Source organism: Grammomys surdaster, unplaced genomic scaffold (genome assembly GCF_004785775.1).
Source record: "Grammomys surdaster isolate TR1022 unplaced genomic scaffold, NIH_TR_1.0 126391, whole genome shotgun sequence".
Lineage (NCBI taxonomy): Eukaryota > Metazoa > Chordata > Mammalia > Rodentia > Muridae > Grammomys > Grammomys surdaster.
Window position 1 is genome coordinate 1116725 of NW_021621185.1, and position 15936 is coordinate 1132660.

At 36.3% G+C, this 15936-nt stretch overlaps 1 protein-coding gene across 2 annotated transcripts in view; it reads left to right on the top strand.

The window, feature by feature from the left end:
* The window catches only part of Mctp1 (multiple C2 and transmembrane domain containing 1), a 333870-nt gene extending 327553 nt beyond the window's left edge, over positions 1–6317 (top strand). For both annotated transcript variants that reach the window (XM_028760130.1, XM_028760129.1), the window contains 3 exons: positions 1232–1341; positions 4822–4919; positions 6140–6317. In XM_028760130.1, coding sequence (XP_028615963.1) covers positions 1232–1341; positions 4822–4919; positions 6140–6211 — 280 coding nt within the window. In that variant the 3' untranslated portion in view covers positions 6212–6317. The remainder of the gene's footprint in view (positions 1–1231; positions 1342–4821; positions 4920–6139) is intronic.
* Positions 6318–15936: the final 9619 nt, after the last annotated feature.

Here is a 15936-nt window from a genome sequence, read left to right on the forward strand (position 1 = left end):
AATTATTTAAACCAAAAGTTTGAGTCATCATCTGGTCTGTTCATTTTACAAAGGGTAATGCATTTTATTTTGTATATTTTTTTATTTAATGAATTTCCACTTATGCATTGGTGGTGAGTTTCAAATTTTCATCTCTTTTTCACCCTGAATGTATCTCTATACAACTGTCTCAGAATTTTAAAGACAAAGTCATATCCTTTTCTCTCCTTCAGCCTCTCTGTTCTTTCTTAATAATCTTTCCTTGCCCCTTTTCCTATTACTAAAGTGCAGCTTGAAACCGTAAATTTGGGGCGTATTGTTACAGAGTGTATGTGACACTGTATGTTGACACACATGTACTTCTAACTCTACACCAGAATCTGCTACCTTCTCACTCTCTTTATTAGCTTGCTGTGTTCACAGAGTGAGTCAATATGGCAAATCAGTTCTTCCTGTAACTCCTGCACACTGCTCCAGAATCTGTTCCTGTCAGCATCATGCAGCCAATACTGTCTTCTAAGTTCTGTGCCCCAGCCCTTCTTGTTATCATTCAGAAGCAGCATGGTGACAATAAAGACACATCAGCTCTGTCCTACTATCATCTGCTTCCGGTTTGGACTTCTTTTTCATAGCTTATGCCACAAATTCACTACAGACCATGCTTTCCTGTGCTAAAAGCATAAGGAGAAGAGCAGGCAGCACTGGCTTTATTTCTTAATCACCCATACATTTCTAAGCAAGGACAATGATAGCAAATGACAGTTCATAAAGCCAACTGACTTACACTGATTTCCAGCTCCATTTGAAACAAACCTGAATGGAAATGGAGTCTTACTAAAAAGAATTGTAAAATTCAAATCTCACATAGAGCTCTAAGAGTTGCACCTACAATTATTGTAAACATCGTATTCTCACATGGGAATATGGACTTTTTTAGGAGGATGAATGGTGGGTCCTGAAACATCATATTGTATAAACATTAAAAAGATACAAGTATTAGTTTTAGTAGGAGAAAAAAACATTCTTACTATATAGGAAGGTACCCAAGTTGTGTAATTGCTTTAGACTGTGAACTCCCTGGGATAACCTGGTGAGGCTCTGGCAAGACCCTTTCCCTGGACCCTGTGTTCATGAATTGAACAGGCTATGACTACCCTATGCCCCCTGACTGTTAGTTGAGACCACATTTCTTTTCACCATTGTCTAGAAGTGTGAAGTGTTCACATTACTGATTTCTTACTTTTCTATTCAGTACTTTCAACTGGACTGTCCCGTTCTTAAGCTGGCTGGCCATTGTAGCCCTCTGTGTGTTCACGGCCATTCTGTACTTCATTCCACTGAGATACATTGTTCTTGTCTGGGGTAAGTAAGCTTTTTAAACAACAACCACAAACATCTGTTTAGCACCTAAGAACAAACGGTTTTTAAGAGGTGAGTTATATTGTCAGTAGTTCTCTGTATTTATGGTCATGTAGGTACTCTATGATGAAAAGAGACAGTCAGTTAAAAATTGCAGCAGCATAAAGATTTAGGTCCACCTGGAAAATGCATTTTTCTTATCTGTCACCACAGCTGCCACCATACCATAAACATGTACTGGTAAAGACTCTTCATATATCAAAGTGTAACTTTGTCTAGATATCTAGATTTGTCTGATTTATTTTCACCACTTAAATGCCAACAGAAGCACTTTAAACCATGTGGTACATTTAGGACAATATACTTTTTTGCTGTGGTATTTATCTTGTGGAAGTATCTGTAAACAAGTTAGTAGCTGCCTGTTTAAAATGTCACTTTTAGAACTCAGGAAAAGACTTACTTGCATTTACAGGCTCCTTAGGAACAACAACAAAAGCCTGCTGAGTAAGAAAGCTTTTAGAAAAGTTCACTTTAAAGGGATTTCTTCTTAATATTTATGTAACTTTGCCACATGCTTCCAACAGTCCCTTTGACCCTAGCTCTCACTCGGGAGGTGCTTGGTGTCAGCATCCACTCAGGAATGTTCAATGTGTCACCATTCTGTAGAACTGAAACAGAATTTTCCTTTTCAGTTTTCTTTTTTCTTTCTTGGAGAAATTTTTGGTTTAGAAAATTCACTCTTCAGTCCTTAAGAGTCACTACCATATAGGAATATTTTCTATTTGCCCCTCACCAATGAACACATGAATCAAAGATTGCTAAACTTAAAAAAAATTACAAAGACTAAACATGGGCCTTAATGTTAAAAAATGCTTACTTATACTGTAAATAATAGGACAATGTGAAGACTTATTTTTTCTTCTTTTTTTTGGCCTCAGAATTGTTTAAAGAGATATACTAGAAGAAAAGTGAATTGAGACCAATAGTCTCCATCTAGTTTTAAGATTCCTGTTTGGGAGCTGCCAGCTCCCCTGCCTCCCCCTACAGTCGACCCCTAGACTTCCACGCCTTCCAGAAGGGTTCCTGGTATGCCTGGCTTTGCCCTCATTTCTCTCGCTAGAGAGCTTGGCCTCTTGATCACCACAACAAAAATTGGCTTTTTCCTAAACCAAGGCCGCCCTTGATATGGCCACTAACATTGGGGAGCCTTCCTTTATGACAATATTACACCCCAAACTGACAAATGGTTGGTAACTTGAACATTTACAAGAGACTAGGATGGCTGTGAGTTAGCCCAATGACAGGATTATTGTAGGTCCACTTCCCAGGGGCCCACCCAATGCAGCTGAAAAGGAGTGAGTGGTGCTGGGAGTGGGTGCAGCCTAAATGGCCTAAGACAGGGCTCTCACCCTCCTTTCACCCACATCGGAGTCCCTTGACGTTGCCCATCGTCGACAGCCTAAAGCCTTCGACCATCGATGTGACTCGTCTCACATCAGTGTTTTGGGGTTGTGAACTTGTCTAAGACCCCCCATAATTAGACATCCAAATTCAAAATTCACATAGTTGGGATTGATCATAAGACACCTTCTCTAACTAAACAGAGAAGGGGGAGATGCTAGAAGCCAGGACCCTCGCCCTTACCCTCACCCCCTACCTTTCCCCACCCGCACAAGGTCCTCTGAAGCTTGGCAACTGCAAGATCCTGCTTAGCAACTGCAGATAGACTCAAAGCAGAGTACCATGTCTTCTTAAGAATAGCAGGGAGACCATAACTCAAGCAGTGTACCATATCTTCTGAAGAACTGCAGGTAGATCATAATTCAAGGCAGTGTACCATATAGACCATGACATGTTTCAAGGCACAGGCCAAGAAGATTTTATACTTTTCCACCACCTGGCCCCTCTTACCCCCTCCCCTTGTAAAAATGCTATAAAAAAGCATTTCATGTTCAAAAAAAAAAGAGAAATTAAAAAAAATAAATTAAAAAAAAAAGAAATAAATCCAGTTTTGCATTACCTTCACCAAAAAAAAAAAATAAAGAAAAAAAGGATTCCTGTTTGGGGACTAGAGAGATGGCTTGACAGTTAAGAGCACTTACTGATTTTGCAGAAGACACAGTTTTGGTTCCCAGCACCCACATGGTTCACAATTGCCTACAACTCCAGTCCCAAGGGACACAAGGCTCTATTCTAACCCCTAGAGGCCCATGTTGCACAAACATACACTCTTATACACACATTCTTAAGTATAAAATAACAAAATAAAATAATAATAATAATGGATTCCTGTTACCTTTTTCATTTTCTCCTCTTGGGTAGACCCTGTTAGCCTTTATAATCACTAGTATTACCTCCAAGCCCATGACAGAGAAAGTAGTGATTATATTTTTCTTTCCAAATTTCACCATTTACAGAAATTCAATGATCACCTTTCCTACTCAAAGGATTTATTAAAAAGCATATTCTTGTTTTCTTGTCTATTAAACCCTAATATTTCATTCATTTCTCTGACCTTGAAGGTAGATCCGTTTAATTGGTGACTTTCAGGCAGAGAATAACCATAGGTATCTAAGGTCAGGCTTGCAGAACTCTCTCTATTGCCATGTGGTGAAGAACCCCTCCCCCAACTGACCTCACCCAGCTTCTCTGAAACTGAAGGTAGACGTCTGGCTATGTAACTTGTATAGCCTCAATGGCTAGCTGTCTTAAAAATAATTTGAAAGAATATGCTTTAGCCTTGTTTCATCAAATGAAAAAATACAGAAACTATTTCTTTAGTGTTAGGTAATTGCTGAAGTGTTAACAAGAAACCTAGGCCACAAGTCTCACACGGCTGGAAAGAGACTAAGGCCATGATGACAGAAGTTCATTCTGTAGAAACGCATCGAGAGCTAAGATGTCCCACTTCATTCCTATTTCCACAGTGTGTTTTCATGCATACCTGAAAACTTTTTTTTCCAAAATTTATGGCAATATTTTTCATTTCAACTTAAACAAACAATAACCAAGCATCATCATACTTGTGTGACTTGTAAACATTTAGTTTGCTTTCTAAAAGCAGCAACTTCTCCCCTAAAATACATACCTTTGGAACGGAGGAAATCAAGAAATGACCAACAATCTCAATCCAGACATGTAAGCACATAAATGTCATTCTGGCTAAAGCATGACAGCAAATCTGGGGACTTTGACATTGAGAATCTGATAATGGAAAGACTCTTAATTCCATCTAGATAGCCCTATTTGTTTTCCCCAAATTTCACCTACTGGTAAGAAGCCAATATAGTATAAAGACAAAAAGCAAGCAGCAATTCAGTTGGGAAAGTTGAAGGGAGGTGGTGTACTAGGCTATCCTGTCAAGGGTATGGGTTAGCATGTGGTTAATGCTCAAATCACTGTAATACTTTCTCCAGAAATGTGCTATGCCTAATTCCACACTCAACAATGAACTCAATAATGTTTGAAATGTCACTTTTTTAGGAATTAATAAATTTACAAAAAAGCTTCGGAGTCCATATGCAATTGATAACAATGAACTACTTGACTTCCTTTCCAGAGTTCCTTCAGATGTCCAAGTGGTATGTATGCTTCACTTTCACTGTTCTTTCTTGAGTGCAGTATGGCTCTGGGTGAATGTCAAAGGCTATACAAGAGTCAGGAAAGTTAATAAAGTCCATTACAGATTTTGGCAAGACTTTAACCAACTTGGCATTAGTCTAGAAAAACCTATAAAGGATCGAAAACAGGAGACTGAAAGTCATCGCATAAGGAACCCCTGTGGCTTTCAAAGAGAATCTCAACCCAAGCCCAGCTGAGTTAGTGAAGTGACATCATCAAGATGTAAGCAGAAAAAATAGGATTTTTAGATGTAGATGACAGAAGCAAAATGGGTGGTTAAATTATTTGTACATATTGCATGTATTCAATAAATTTTAAAGATGAATGTTAATGTATATTTTATATGAGGGGAAAATGTCTTCATTTGAAATATCAAAACATTATTTCACAAATTATTTGAAATACTTTGGAATTAATATGTACTAAATGAATTGTTTTAAAGTGAAATAAGAAAGATTTTAATCACAGTCTTGAGGACAGGTTTAGTGATAGCAATTTACATTAGTTTCAGTTGAGTTTTCATTTCATATATACAAAAATAGGTTAGGTCAGTAGTTCTCAACTGTCCTCACACTTTGACCTTTAATACAGTTCCTCATGTTGTGGTGACCCCCAACCATAAAAGTTATCTTGTTGTTACTTTCTAACTGTAATTTTACTACTATTATGAATTGTAAGATAAATGTTTGATATGCAGGGTATCTGATATGTGTGTGAAAGGGCTATTAGACCTTCCAAGGGGTCATGACCCACAGGTTGAGAATCTCTGGGCTAGATGAGAATTAAGACTTTAATATACAAACAAATAAACAACATCAACAACAACATCAAAACCCTGTGAAAACCCATTATTCAGCTCTCCAAAGATAGAGATAGATTTTCTTTCATTGTGTTGTGTTACAGTTATGGTTAGCAAAGTTTCCATAGGGCTGTAGGCAATTTCTGGCAGCAGCTCCCTTCTGACTTAGCTCTAGCCCCTGGTGAGCTGCGGTTGAACTGGGGTTGAGCTGGGGTTGAGCTGGGGTTGAGCTGGGGTTGAGCTGGGATTGAGCTGGGGCTCCCTCTTGGCTTCTAGAGCACTCCTCTCCATAATCCCGAAGCAGTCTCTCAATCCTTAGCTTTTCCTTCTTTTGCCAGGAAGTGGCCACCTGACTGGTCTTTTTCTGAACTGTTTAAACAGGTGCAGTACCAAGAACTGAAACCAGATCATTCTCATAGCCCATATAAAAGGAAGAAAAACAACCTTGGCTAGCCAGCTCCCAACCCCGAGGAGACCAGCACTTCTGGGAAGATAAAAGAAAAACTCAGCTCCGTAGCACTTCCTCTCTGCTTTTTATTTATTTCCCCTTTTTATCATGGTCGAGAACATTTGTAAATAGTGTACAAAAGACATATGTCTTTGAAAACATACTTCTACTGTACAGACTCAACTTGATAAGGGATTTTAGTTAGTGGATTGTGGAAGCCTTATAATAATAATATAACAAAGTGAAAGAAAAAAATGGTTATAAAACTGGAAGATATACATTTCTCCAGTCACCAGAGAAAGAACCAGAATATCAGATGGAATGCTCAATTGTGCGCCGGTTAACCCTCCATAAAATGTAAATGCCGATTTGATCTTTAGGTTTTTTGTAATGTAATGACTTCTTATCTGAAAAGTAATTCATTAGTGTTTTTTCTTTTTATGTTTATACATTTCAAGTGTGTGTGTGGGGGAACTCAAAGCTTGAATAATGGAAATGTTGCACTTCAACTTAACATACACCCTGACTTCCACTCCTGTGTAAATAAATTATGTATGGCTAAGGCTAATTTAAGCTACAGGTACATTCATATCTTTTTCTGTCTGCATACACACACAATCCCTTAAGAGAACCTGAGAATCTAGGAATAAGACTTTTAAGCCTTCTATCATTCCACTTAAAACCTTAAAATCTCTCCAGAACTATATTAAATAAATACTGCCAGGTTTATAAATGAATGAATAGTGGGATTTTTATATATACCTCTGTGTTTAGCAAATTATCAAGCCAATTGTTAAAAAAATATTAGCAAACTAAATTCCTACTGCATTTGGTGTCAAATTATGCCCTGTGTATTAAAAAATGTAATCTTTAAGTGTCTTCTACTGATATACATCAATGCATAATGAGTTTTGTCATTAGTGAGTTTTAATGGAGAGGAGAATGCAGTTGGCTAAGTGAAAAGGACAGTGTTTTCATTACACCATTTATGAAGGAAGATCATTGATAATGCATGAAAACCTGTTTTGTAAAATAAACTGCTTATAAGGCAGTTTCCATTAAAAATGTTTCACTAACCATACTCTATACTTCAAATTGCATTCCTAAAACTAATTCCAGGGTCTATCAAGGGAACATACCTCTGCAGAGATCATTTGGTTGGTGAAAATGTCTTCACTGACTTGTTAGAGGAATCAGACTCAATGGAAATTGCTGCAGACAATGTTTTGCACTATTTTATTAATTGCTATTAATAAACAACCAGGGTGAGGTGAAGGTGGGGGTTGTGCTGGAAAATGTAGAAAAGCAGAAATATATATTTCACTTTAAAGAAAAATTCTTTAAATCTCATCATAGCTGATTTTTAAAGTATTTTTATTTTAGAAATATGTTGTTGAATACTATTTCTTACAATAGAACTATTTTGATGTTTATATACTTTGCTTGGAAGAATGTCAACTAAATTCCCTTTCTACAGAAAGACTTTGACCTCAATATGCTCTATTTAGTGTATCATGTTTAAAATGACATGTGTACATCTGCATTCCATCACTGTTTGTTGAAAAAAACATACATTATGAAACTGACCTACAACATAGTTTATTGATGAGATCATTAGTTTGGTATAAATTCTGATTATTCTTGTGAGATTTATGTTCTGTACTGACAATGTCTATTCAAATATCTATAAGCTTGGCATTCTATAACCACAGCTGTACCTAGTGAATGTAACCATTAACAGATGACTAACTTTGATTATTTCATTGTGTAAGATTTCAGATGTTTATTTCAATAGTAAGGTTGACTACATATTCACTGCATTAAATATGAAAGAAAATAATCTTTTTATGTATAATCTTTTGTTCTAAGAGAAACATGGTGGGGTCCTGGGTGCATATACTCATTAATGACACTTCACTTGGGGAATATGTGTGTGTGTATGAACAGGACTATTCATGAAACCCTAACTATGGCATAAACTTTTTTTTTTATGGTATAAACCTTTGGCATGGTGAGCATCCAATGAAGCAGGGAAAACTAGCTGGACTCATGAAAGTTACCTTAAGTCCTCATTGCTTATAGAAATTTATAGGTCCAAAGAGACAATGCCAAGTAGGATTTAAATTTTCTTATACAGAAACATTTTTGGTGTATGCCTTGGTTACATGAGATTTTTGAAGAAAATATTTCAAGTTACCTGAAAAGACAAAACCTTAGTTCATCAATCTATTTGCACAGCTAAATATAACAGATGTTATATTTATGAGTTATATTTATATTTACATTCTAAATTTCAGCCATCGTTGAATGCTATCCTCTGGGCAAAAGAACTATCATCTTCCTTAGGTCAGCTGCACTTGGTTATAAAAGACCATCGTTCATGCTTGCTGTTGACATGCCTTCATGAAAGAAATGGGTGTAGACGGACTCTGGGCCTGCCATTCCAGCAATCTGGATGCAATTCTGCCCTAAGTACATGTGGCCTTAAAGAAGTGCTAGAATATATAGGTGGGTACAGTTTACTTGAAAAGGATCTGTATGTATGCAGCAATGGGCCATCATTTATACTAGCAAAGCCTTCCCAGTGCAGTTGCTTTGGAGTCATCCATGCTCTGTAAGTAAGCCTAATAAACTTATTGGTTCCCCACGCTGAACTCTGGTAGGTATTTTAGCTTGTCATTGAGATTATATATGAGAGGGTAAGATCATATAATGAGGGGGTAGATGAGGTTTAATTTCCTCCTCAAGAACAATGAATCCTGCCACACCATTCACTGGGATAAATCAGACGTCTATTTTGTAATGAACACTGAACATGGTGTTAACTAATAGTTCATTTTGCTACTGTTTCAGCCTCAAACTGAGAGGTTCTTGAGAGGTGGGGTTAAGTGCTGAAATGAAGCAGTTAAACCTTTTTATCCAGGGACCACAGGAACTTTCACTTTTATTTCAAAATCCAAAGATCACCAATACCAAAACCAAAATATATTCAAAGGCTATCACTAAATTTATAAACTTAAGTAACCTTAAAAATGCTTACAATGCTTTTGCAATAGTGCTTTGGTACTCAGCTTTAAGAAAATGTGTAAGGCGACCGGTGGCTTTAAAATACAAGACAGCTAGTATGATACTTGTTACAAAAAGACTCAAGTATTATTAAATTAATGCATGTTCAAGTTTTGGGGTTTGGAATGTTTGTGTACAGACATGTGTCACTAGTCTAAAGTACCTAGAGTCAGCCTTTTAAAAAACTGTTCAGTTGAATTAAAAACACACAACTGTAGTCAAAAGTGTCTTTCATTTATAATTCTTTCAACTGATGATTGCTATAACTCACTGAAACAAACAACACAATACCCAGCAGAAATTTCTTTTGTTGTGAAAATACTTTTACAGCTCATTTTCCACATTCATCCAGTGGCAGCTTGTGTACTGGTAGTTGCATCAGAAGTTACTCCGGCTCAATCTGAGGATTCACACACCCCAAGAGAATCTCTTTGTTGGAACAGTATGCAAGTGCACAGTAATAATGCCCAAAAATGTTTATATAAAGTAAACAGGTTTGCTGGACTCCATTTGTGTTCTTTCAGGAGTTCTGGTTTAAAAGTAAAGGGGAAAACAAAAACAAAACTTCTACAAAACAACAACAAAAGGTGACAACCAAATATATAATTGGTCTCAAATGAATTTCAACTTGATCACTTTCACAGCCTAAGCTGAAAACAATTATTTAGAGGCAACAATCCAGTAAGGCTTGCTTGGCTCTCTTCAATGAACAGGATGACAATGAAGCAGAGGGCTTCAGGTGAATAGCTAGGCCAAAGTGTACTCAGTGCCGTCCTTGGTGTTATTTAAAGAAATCCTGAGCACTGGTGGAAGGGAGGTTGAGTCTATTGCTCCATAGTAGACTACCTGTCTCGTAGGGAAAATAAAACAGGTTCACTCTTATGGTTTAGGGCTAGCTTCAAACTGACTTCATTAATGTTAAAGGGTTTTAGTTTGTTTGGGTTCAAGTGCTGACAGATTTGGAAGAAATGATAAATTTGTACAGAAAAGACCATCCAGTATTTCAACAACTGTTAATTGTGTTAGTGTCCACAGAAAGGAGGGAGCCAAGGGGAAGGAAATGCTAATATTTTTCTCAAGTAGATCTTTTTACAGCTACTAGAGAAATAGAACCCATGTGACCAAATTTTTCCATATAACTAAATTCCACATGGCCTTACACAGTAGTGATTCCAACAATTATAAATCAAAAATACTTGTAGCCTGCTCTAGATAAAATGTGAGAACTACAACTTCCTATTTCCTGTAATGGAAGGGAATATGTTTGTGATTTCTGTCATTACTCTTGCTTAATAGAAGTAGCTAATCCCAATTTCTAATCAAATTTACAGAATGATCTGCTTTGCTTCTTACATTTGTAGAATTCTGAAGCACATACAACCTACTGGGAAGATCAAATGCCTTCACCCATTTAAAGAAGCACTTTCCCAAAGAACAGTTTACATGCCATTTGTTTGATGTTCTTTGACATTTATAATTTTCCTATTGGATGTGGAAAACAAAGGGAGGGGTTGCTGCTTAGAGGTTGAGACTGTTGTTCCATGGTAGAATACTTGTCTTGGAAGTGCCAGGTCCTAGGTTCAATCCTTGTACTGAGACAAAAAAAAAGACCTTCAAAATATTAGGAAACAAAAAAAAAACAAACAAAAAACCCCAAAACCAAAACAAACCATCATCTATTTTATTTTATTCTATATTTAGTTACGGGTAGGAATGAGGACAAACTATGACATACCCTAGAGCACACTGACAAGGTAACCCTAGAATCCTCAGCAGGACTGCTGGGTTTATCTGCCTTCCATTTGTAAATAAGTTACATGATTGCTTTTCCATTTTTCCAACCAATAATAAACAAATACCATTTAGTCTCAGAGCTTCCTCCTTTCCGTGTTAAATATGAAAAGACACTTCAGAAAGCCACGAAGGAGTAATGAGCAATCTTCAACTGAATGTTAGTGAGGATCTAGTCTAAGAAGCATTAAGACTGAGGGTGTCAATGAGCTGAGTTGTCAAATTCACTCTCTAAGAAATGCGCAGGGCAACTGAGCTAACTGAGATCTCCATCAGATGATACCAATCATAGCTTCGGGAAAAAAAATGACAAAATTTAAGGCTGTACATCACACATATATATTAAATGGAGAACATGCAAGTTTAAAATTATCCTACTTTAAAACCGGATCAAAACAGATTCATGGGCCAGCAAGATTGCTCAGTGGGTAAAGAGACACCACTACCGAACCTGATGACCTGAGTTCAAATCCAAGGACCCAAGTATTGAAAAGATTCCCATGGATAGGCCTCTAACATCCATGGCATTCAAACTCCCCACTCCACTCCACCCTGAAAATATAAAAAGTAAATAAATGTAAAACAAAAAAGACTCGATTTGGAGCATTGCTTCAAAATAAGTGGGCTACTGGTACTGTAAAATATATTTTACAAAAAAAAAGCTAAGTGAAAAAAGTCACAAACAAACAACAATAACAAACAAACAAACAACAGCAACAAAAAACCCTCATAAAATTAAAATGGCCAAGGAAAACAAAAGCATTTAGAGAACTTCTGGTAAATGGCTTTTGACGCCTCCCTCCCTTTAACATCACTCTCCCAATGACATCTCAGCATGAATTAATGGTAGTTTGAAACAGAATTTATAAGAACTAAAGTGATGAGAAAAAGAAACCATTCAAAAAAATTTTAGAAAAGATTTATTTATTTTATGTATGTGAGTACACTGTCACTGTCTTTAGATGTACCAGAAGAGGGCATCAGATCCCATTACAGATAGTTTTGAGCTACCATGTGGTTGCTGGGAATTGAACTCAGGACCTCTGGAAGAGCAGTCAGTGCTCAACTGCTGAGCCATCTCTCCAGCCCAACAATTCAAAATTTTAACTAAAACTTTAAATTATATTAATTATAATAAGTTTCACTATTACATTTCCATACATAAGTGTCTTTGTAGCTGAGACAATTAGATTTATCTAATCATGAAGAAAAAAACTGACCACTAGTCAGAACGTAGTATTTTTTGTTGTTTGTTTTTTTAAGTTATTCACTTTACATCTGCTCACTGTCCCCTTCCTGGTAAACCCCTCCCACACTCTTTCCCCTCATCCCCATCCACTTCTCTGAGTGAATGGGAGCCCCCCTGGATATATCCCCACCTTGGCACTTCAATTCTCTGAGAGATGAGATGCATCCTCTCCCACTGAGGCCAAACAAGGCAGCCCAGCTGGAAGAACATATCCCACTTACAGGCAATAGCTTTTAGGATAGCCCTTGCTCCAGTTTTTCAGGACCTACAAGAAGACCAAGCTGCACATCTGTTACATATGTGCAGGGGGCCCTAAGTGCAGCCTGTATATAGAACAGACTGCTTTAAATACTATAATTTTTAACTGGTATTTTTATTCTTCACTTATTTTTATTGAATTTCAACCATAAGAACACTCTATAAAAACATCATCTAGACTCTCTTTAAGAGGAATTTTAATCGATCAACATGACTACTCTGGAATACAAACAGGCCTTTATTCGTAGGACACAAAAGCAAGGCAGATCTCTGAGTTCAACCTGGTACAGGGCAGGATCCAGATACAGAAAAGCTTGGTGTGTTGGTACACTCACTCCCTTAGTCTAGTACTAAGAAGTCAGTTGCGAGGCAGTGCAGAGGAGTGGAGTTCCTGGCAGTTGAGTTGGCAGCAGTTCAGTTTGTGGAAGCAGAGGCAATTTCACTGGGACAGTTTTACAGAGACAGGCTGCAGGGTAAGACTGAATAAGCCACAAAATCAGAAGGAGCTAGAAGATTACAACAAATTGCCAGATTTATTTTGAGGTCAAGCAGAGCAATTCAGTGTCAAGCTGAGAGACACCAGATTGAATGAGTCAGCACGGAGGAGTTTGAGCCAGAAGAACTGAGTTGAACCAGCCAGCTGGAGTTCAGGAAAAACTAGAAAGGGTGAGCTTATTTAGCAGTAAACCTCCTGGAGGACAATTACATCTGGTGAAGAACAGTTACTTTTACACCCTCCCTTGGTTTAGCTTATTAAAACTGCTCAAAAAAAATGCCAAGAACATAGCTAAAAAGATAAAAGATCTGTCTACACACCTTCTGTCTGACTTGAGTAGTCAGTAACTTCAATCAGTAGATTCAACAGCATCTAGAAAGTTTTTCTTTTTTCATCCTTTTAGCTAGAAAATTCCTCAATTATTTCTGACATCTCATTTCTCAGGTTTAAAATTTCCAATTTTATTTTTTTAAATGAAGTATTTTAAAATGTACATATTAATTTTACAAAATTCTACTTAATAACCAGTAATTTCATGATTGTTGTAAAAGATAAACAATGCAAACCAGAAAAGTTCATTTTTAAGGGAAAGCCAGATACCCAACATAGATATACCCCCAAGAAAACTAAAAGCCCATTATAAATTCATCAAGCATACAGACATAAACCATTCCTGACCTGATATAGATGCTGTGAAGTCACTTGAGAGCAAACTAAGCTCTTTTACCATTTTAATATTAATGATCGCCCCCCCCCCCAACATGACTGGGAACAAAAGAATGGAGAAACATTGGCCATTTCAGTTCATCTACCAAGAAGAAATGATAGGATGATTGATGTAAATTCAAAGCTGGTTGGCAAGTGCTAAATATATTTTGAAAGAATTAAATCTTAGAGTCCAAAGTACTAACCCATTTCTTATCAATAATCACAACTTATCACGTGTTCACTTGCAATCTGATACTATTTGGAGAAAGGTGATCAGATTTATCAAGGAAAAAATATTTGAATGTAGAAAATATTTCAATTATAATTGGACAGAACTAAGTACAGATGCTTAAAAAGTAGCCTTTCTTGATCCTACACTTGTTAAAGGCAATATATCCCAATGTTCCATGTTATATATAAATAACATACACCTTTTATTATGATTACTGAATAACTGATCACTAGTCACTCTGATAATACTGTTGATTTTTATTAATAAGCCCACACTTTTAAAACCCAGAAAGAGTTCACTGTATTTATCTTAAAAATATATAAATATAGTTATATCTTCAACAATAAAACTATCATTTTAAAAAAATCATTCATATTTAGGACTAAGGGTTGTACTCAGTTCAAGCCTTTAAAAACAGGCTGATGTAAATTCATTTATAATCAAAATTATATATGCATTGGTAATCAAAATTATATATAACTGTTCTAAAAGAAGCTACAATGATTTCAAATATATGTAATCATAAACAGCTTACAACATAAAAAAAAAACGCAAACAGACCATAATCTAAAGAAAGCTAGTCACTTATATTTGTAAATCTCTAAGCTTTTATTCAAACAATTTCACCGAATTTTTTTTCCCTAACAATTTAAGTAACGTTACATCTTAATAAACAAATGTGATATATTTATGTTGGCTGTGTTCTCAAACTAGAGTTAGGAATTAAAGGCATAACTGTATATGTTCTGTAAGATCAGAATTTACTGTAAGAGTAATCTTTAATGATTATTGATATTAGAAAGTCTTATGAAACATTCCCCTAAAAGTCTTCCTTCAGTAGGATATCAGTGCACTGAAAGTTTGCTCAGAACCAACTTAACTTTTTCTAAGTAATTTAGCACCTGATAATTTCTAAACCTGTATCAGAGAAGTAACAAAAACCTGTATCAGAGAAGTAACAAAATAGATCTTCCTTCTGCAATTCATTTTAACCTCTAAGATGGACTTTCTGATAACATAATCTGATTTACATGGAATAGTTAACTATTCCATGTCTAGTTCTCACACAAACTGGCCCTTTCCAATAAGGCTGCAACTGACCTTTCTAACTCAATCCACATTTAATACAAAAATAATGATCATTCTGAGTTTTGTAGGGTCCATCTCAATATGAGATAAAATCGGTGAGGAAGGCAGTAAGACCCTCCTGTCAGTCACTGAAGGCTCTTCCCTACCGACTAAGGAGCAGCACTGACAACTCTTACTGAGTTCACCACTGGCACAAGGCTGTATGACCTATTAGGAATCTATTTTCACATAAAGCTATTTATTTTCCTATGACTCCATCAAGCAAAGCACACATATTTTCTAGTATTCATGGAAGTATTCTAGCATTAATGTGGTTATATTTGTCTAAGAATGAGCACTAAGACTTCAAAAGCCCATCAACTGCCTATTTATTCTAAAATAAATCACCACAGTAATATTTATCAAATGATTATACTATCAAACTCAGTGTTTCAATTTAAAAATTATATCCAGTAGGGTACAGTTACTAAAAATTCCAGAAACACACAAAACTAATTTTCGTCCCACAGCATCTAAGAAAACACATCCGAATGTGTTTAATTCTAATTTACCTTCTCATATGGTAAGCTTTTTATCATCTGTTGTAGTCAGCTCTTGGGAAGTACACCACTTGTTACATTTTCAAAAAATGTTGAATTTAAAATAATATTTGCCACTGTTTCATACTAGAAGAACTAATTTTGCCTGGTCATTTGTAGTAAAGTACAGAAAATATACACTGAATACTTTATCCTGTATAGTGTAACTAAAATTAAGAACACAGAAACTTCATTGACGTTCCTTCTAACAACTGCCAATAAACCGCCCTGAGGAAAGCCAAACCCTAACAACTCAGCAAATC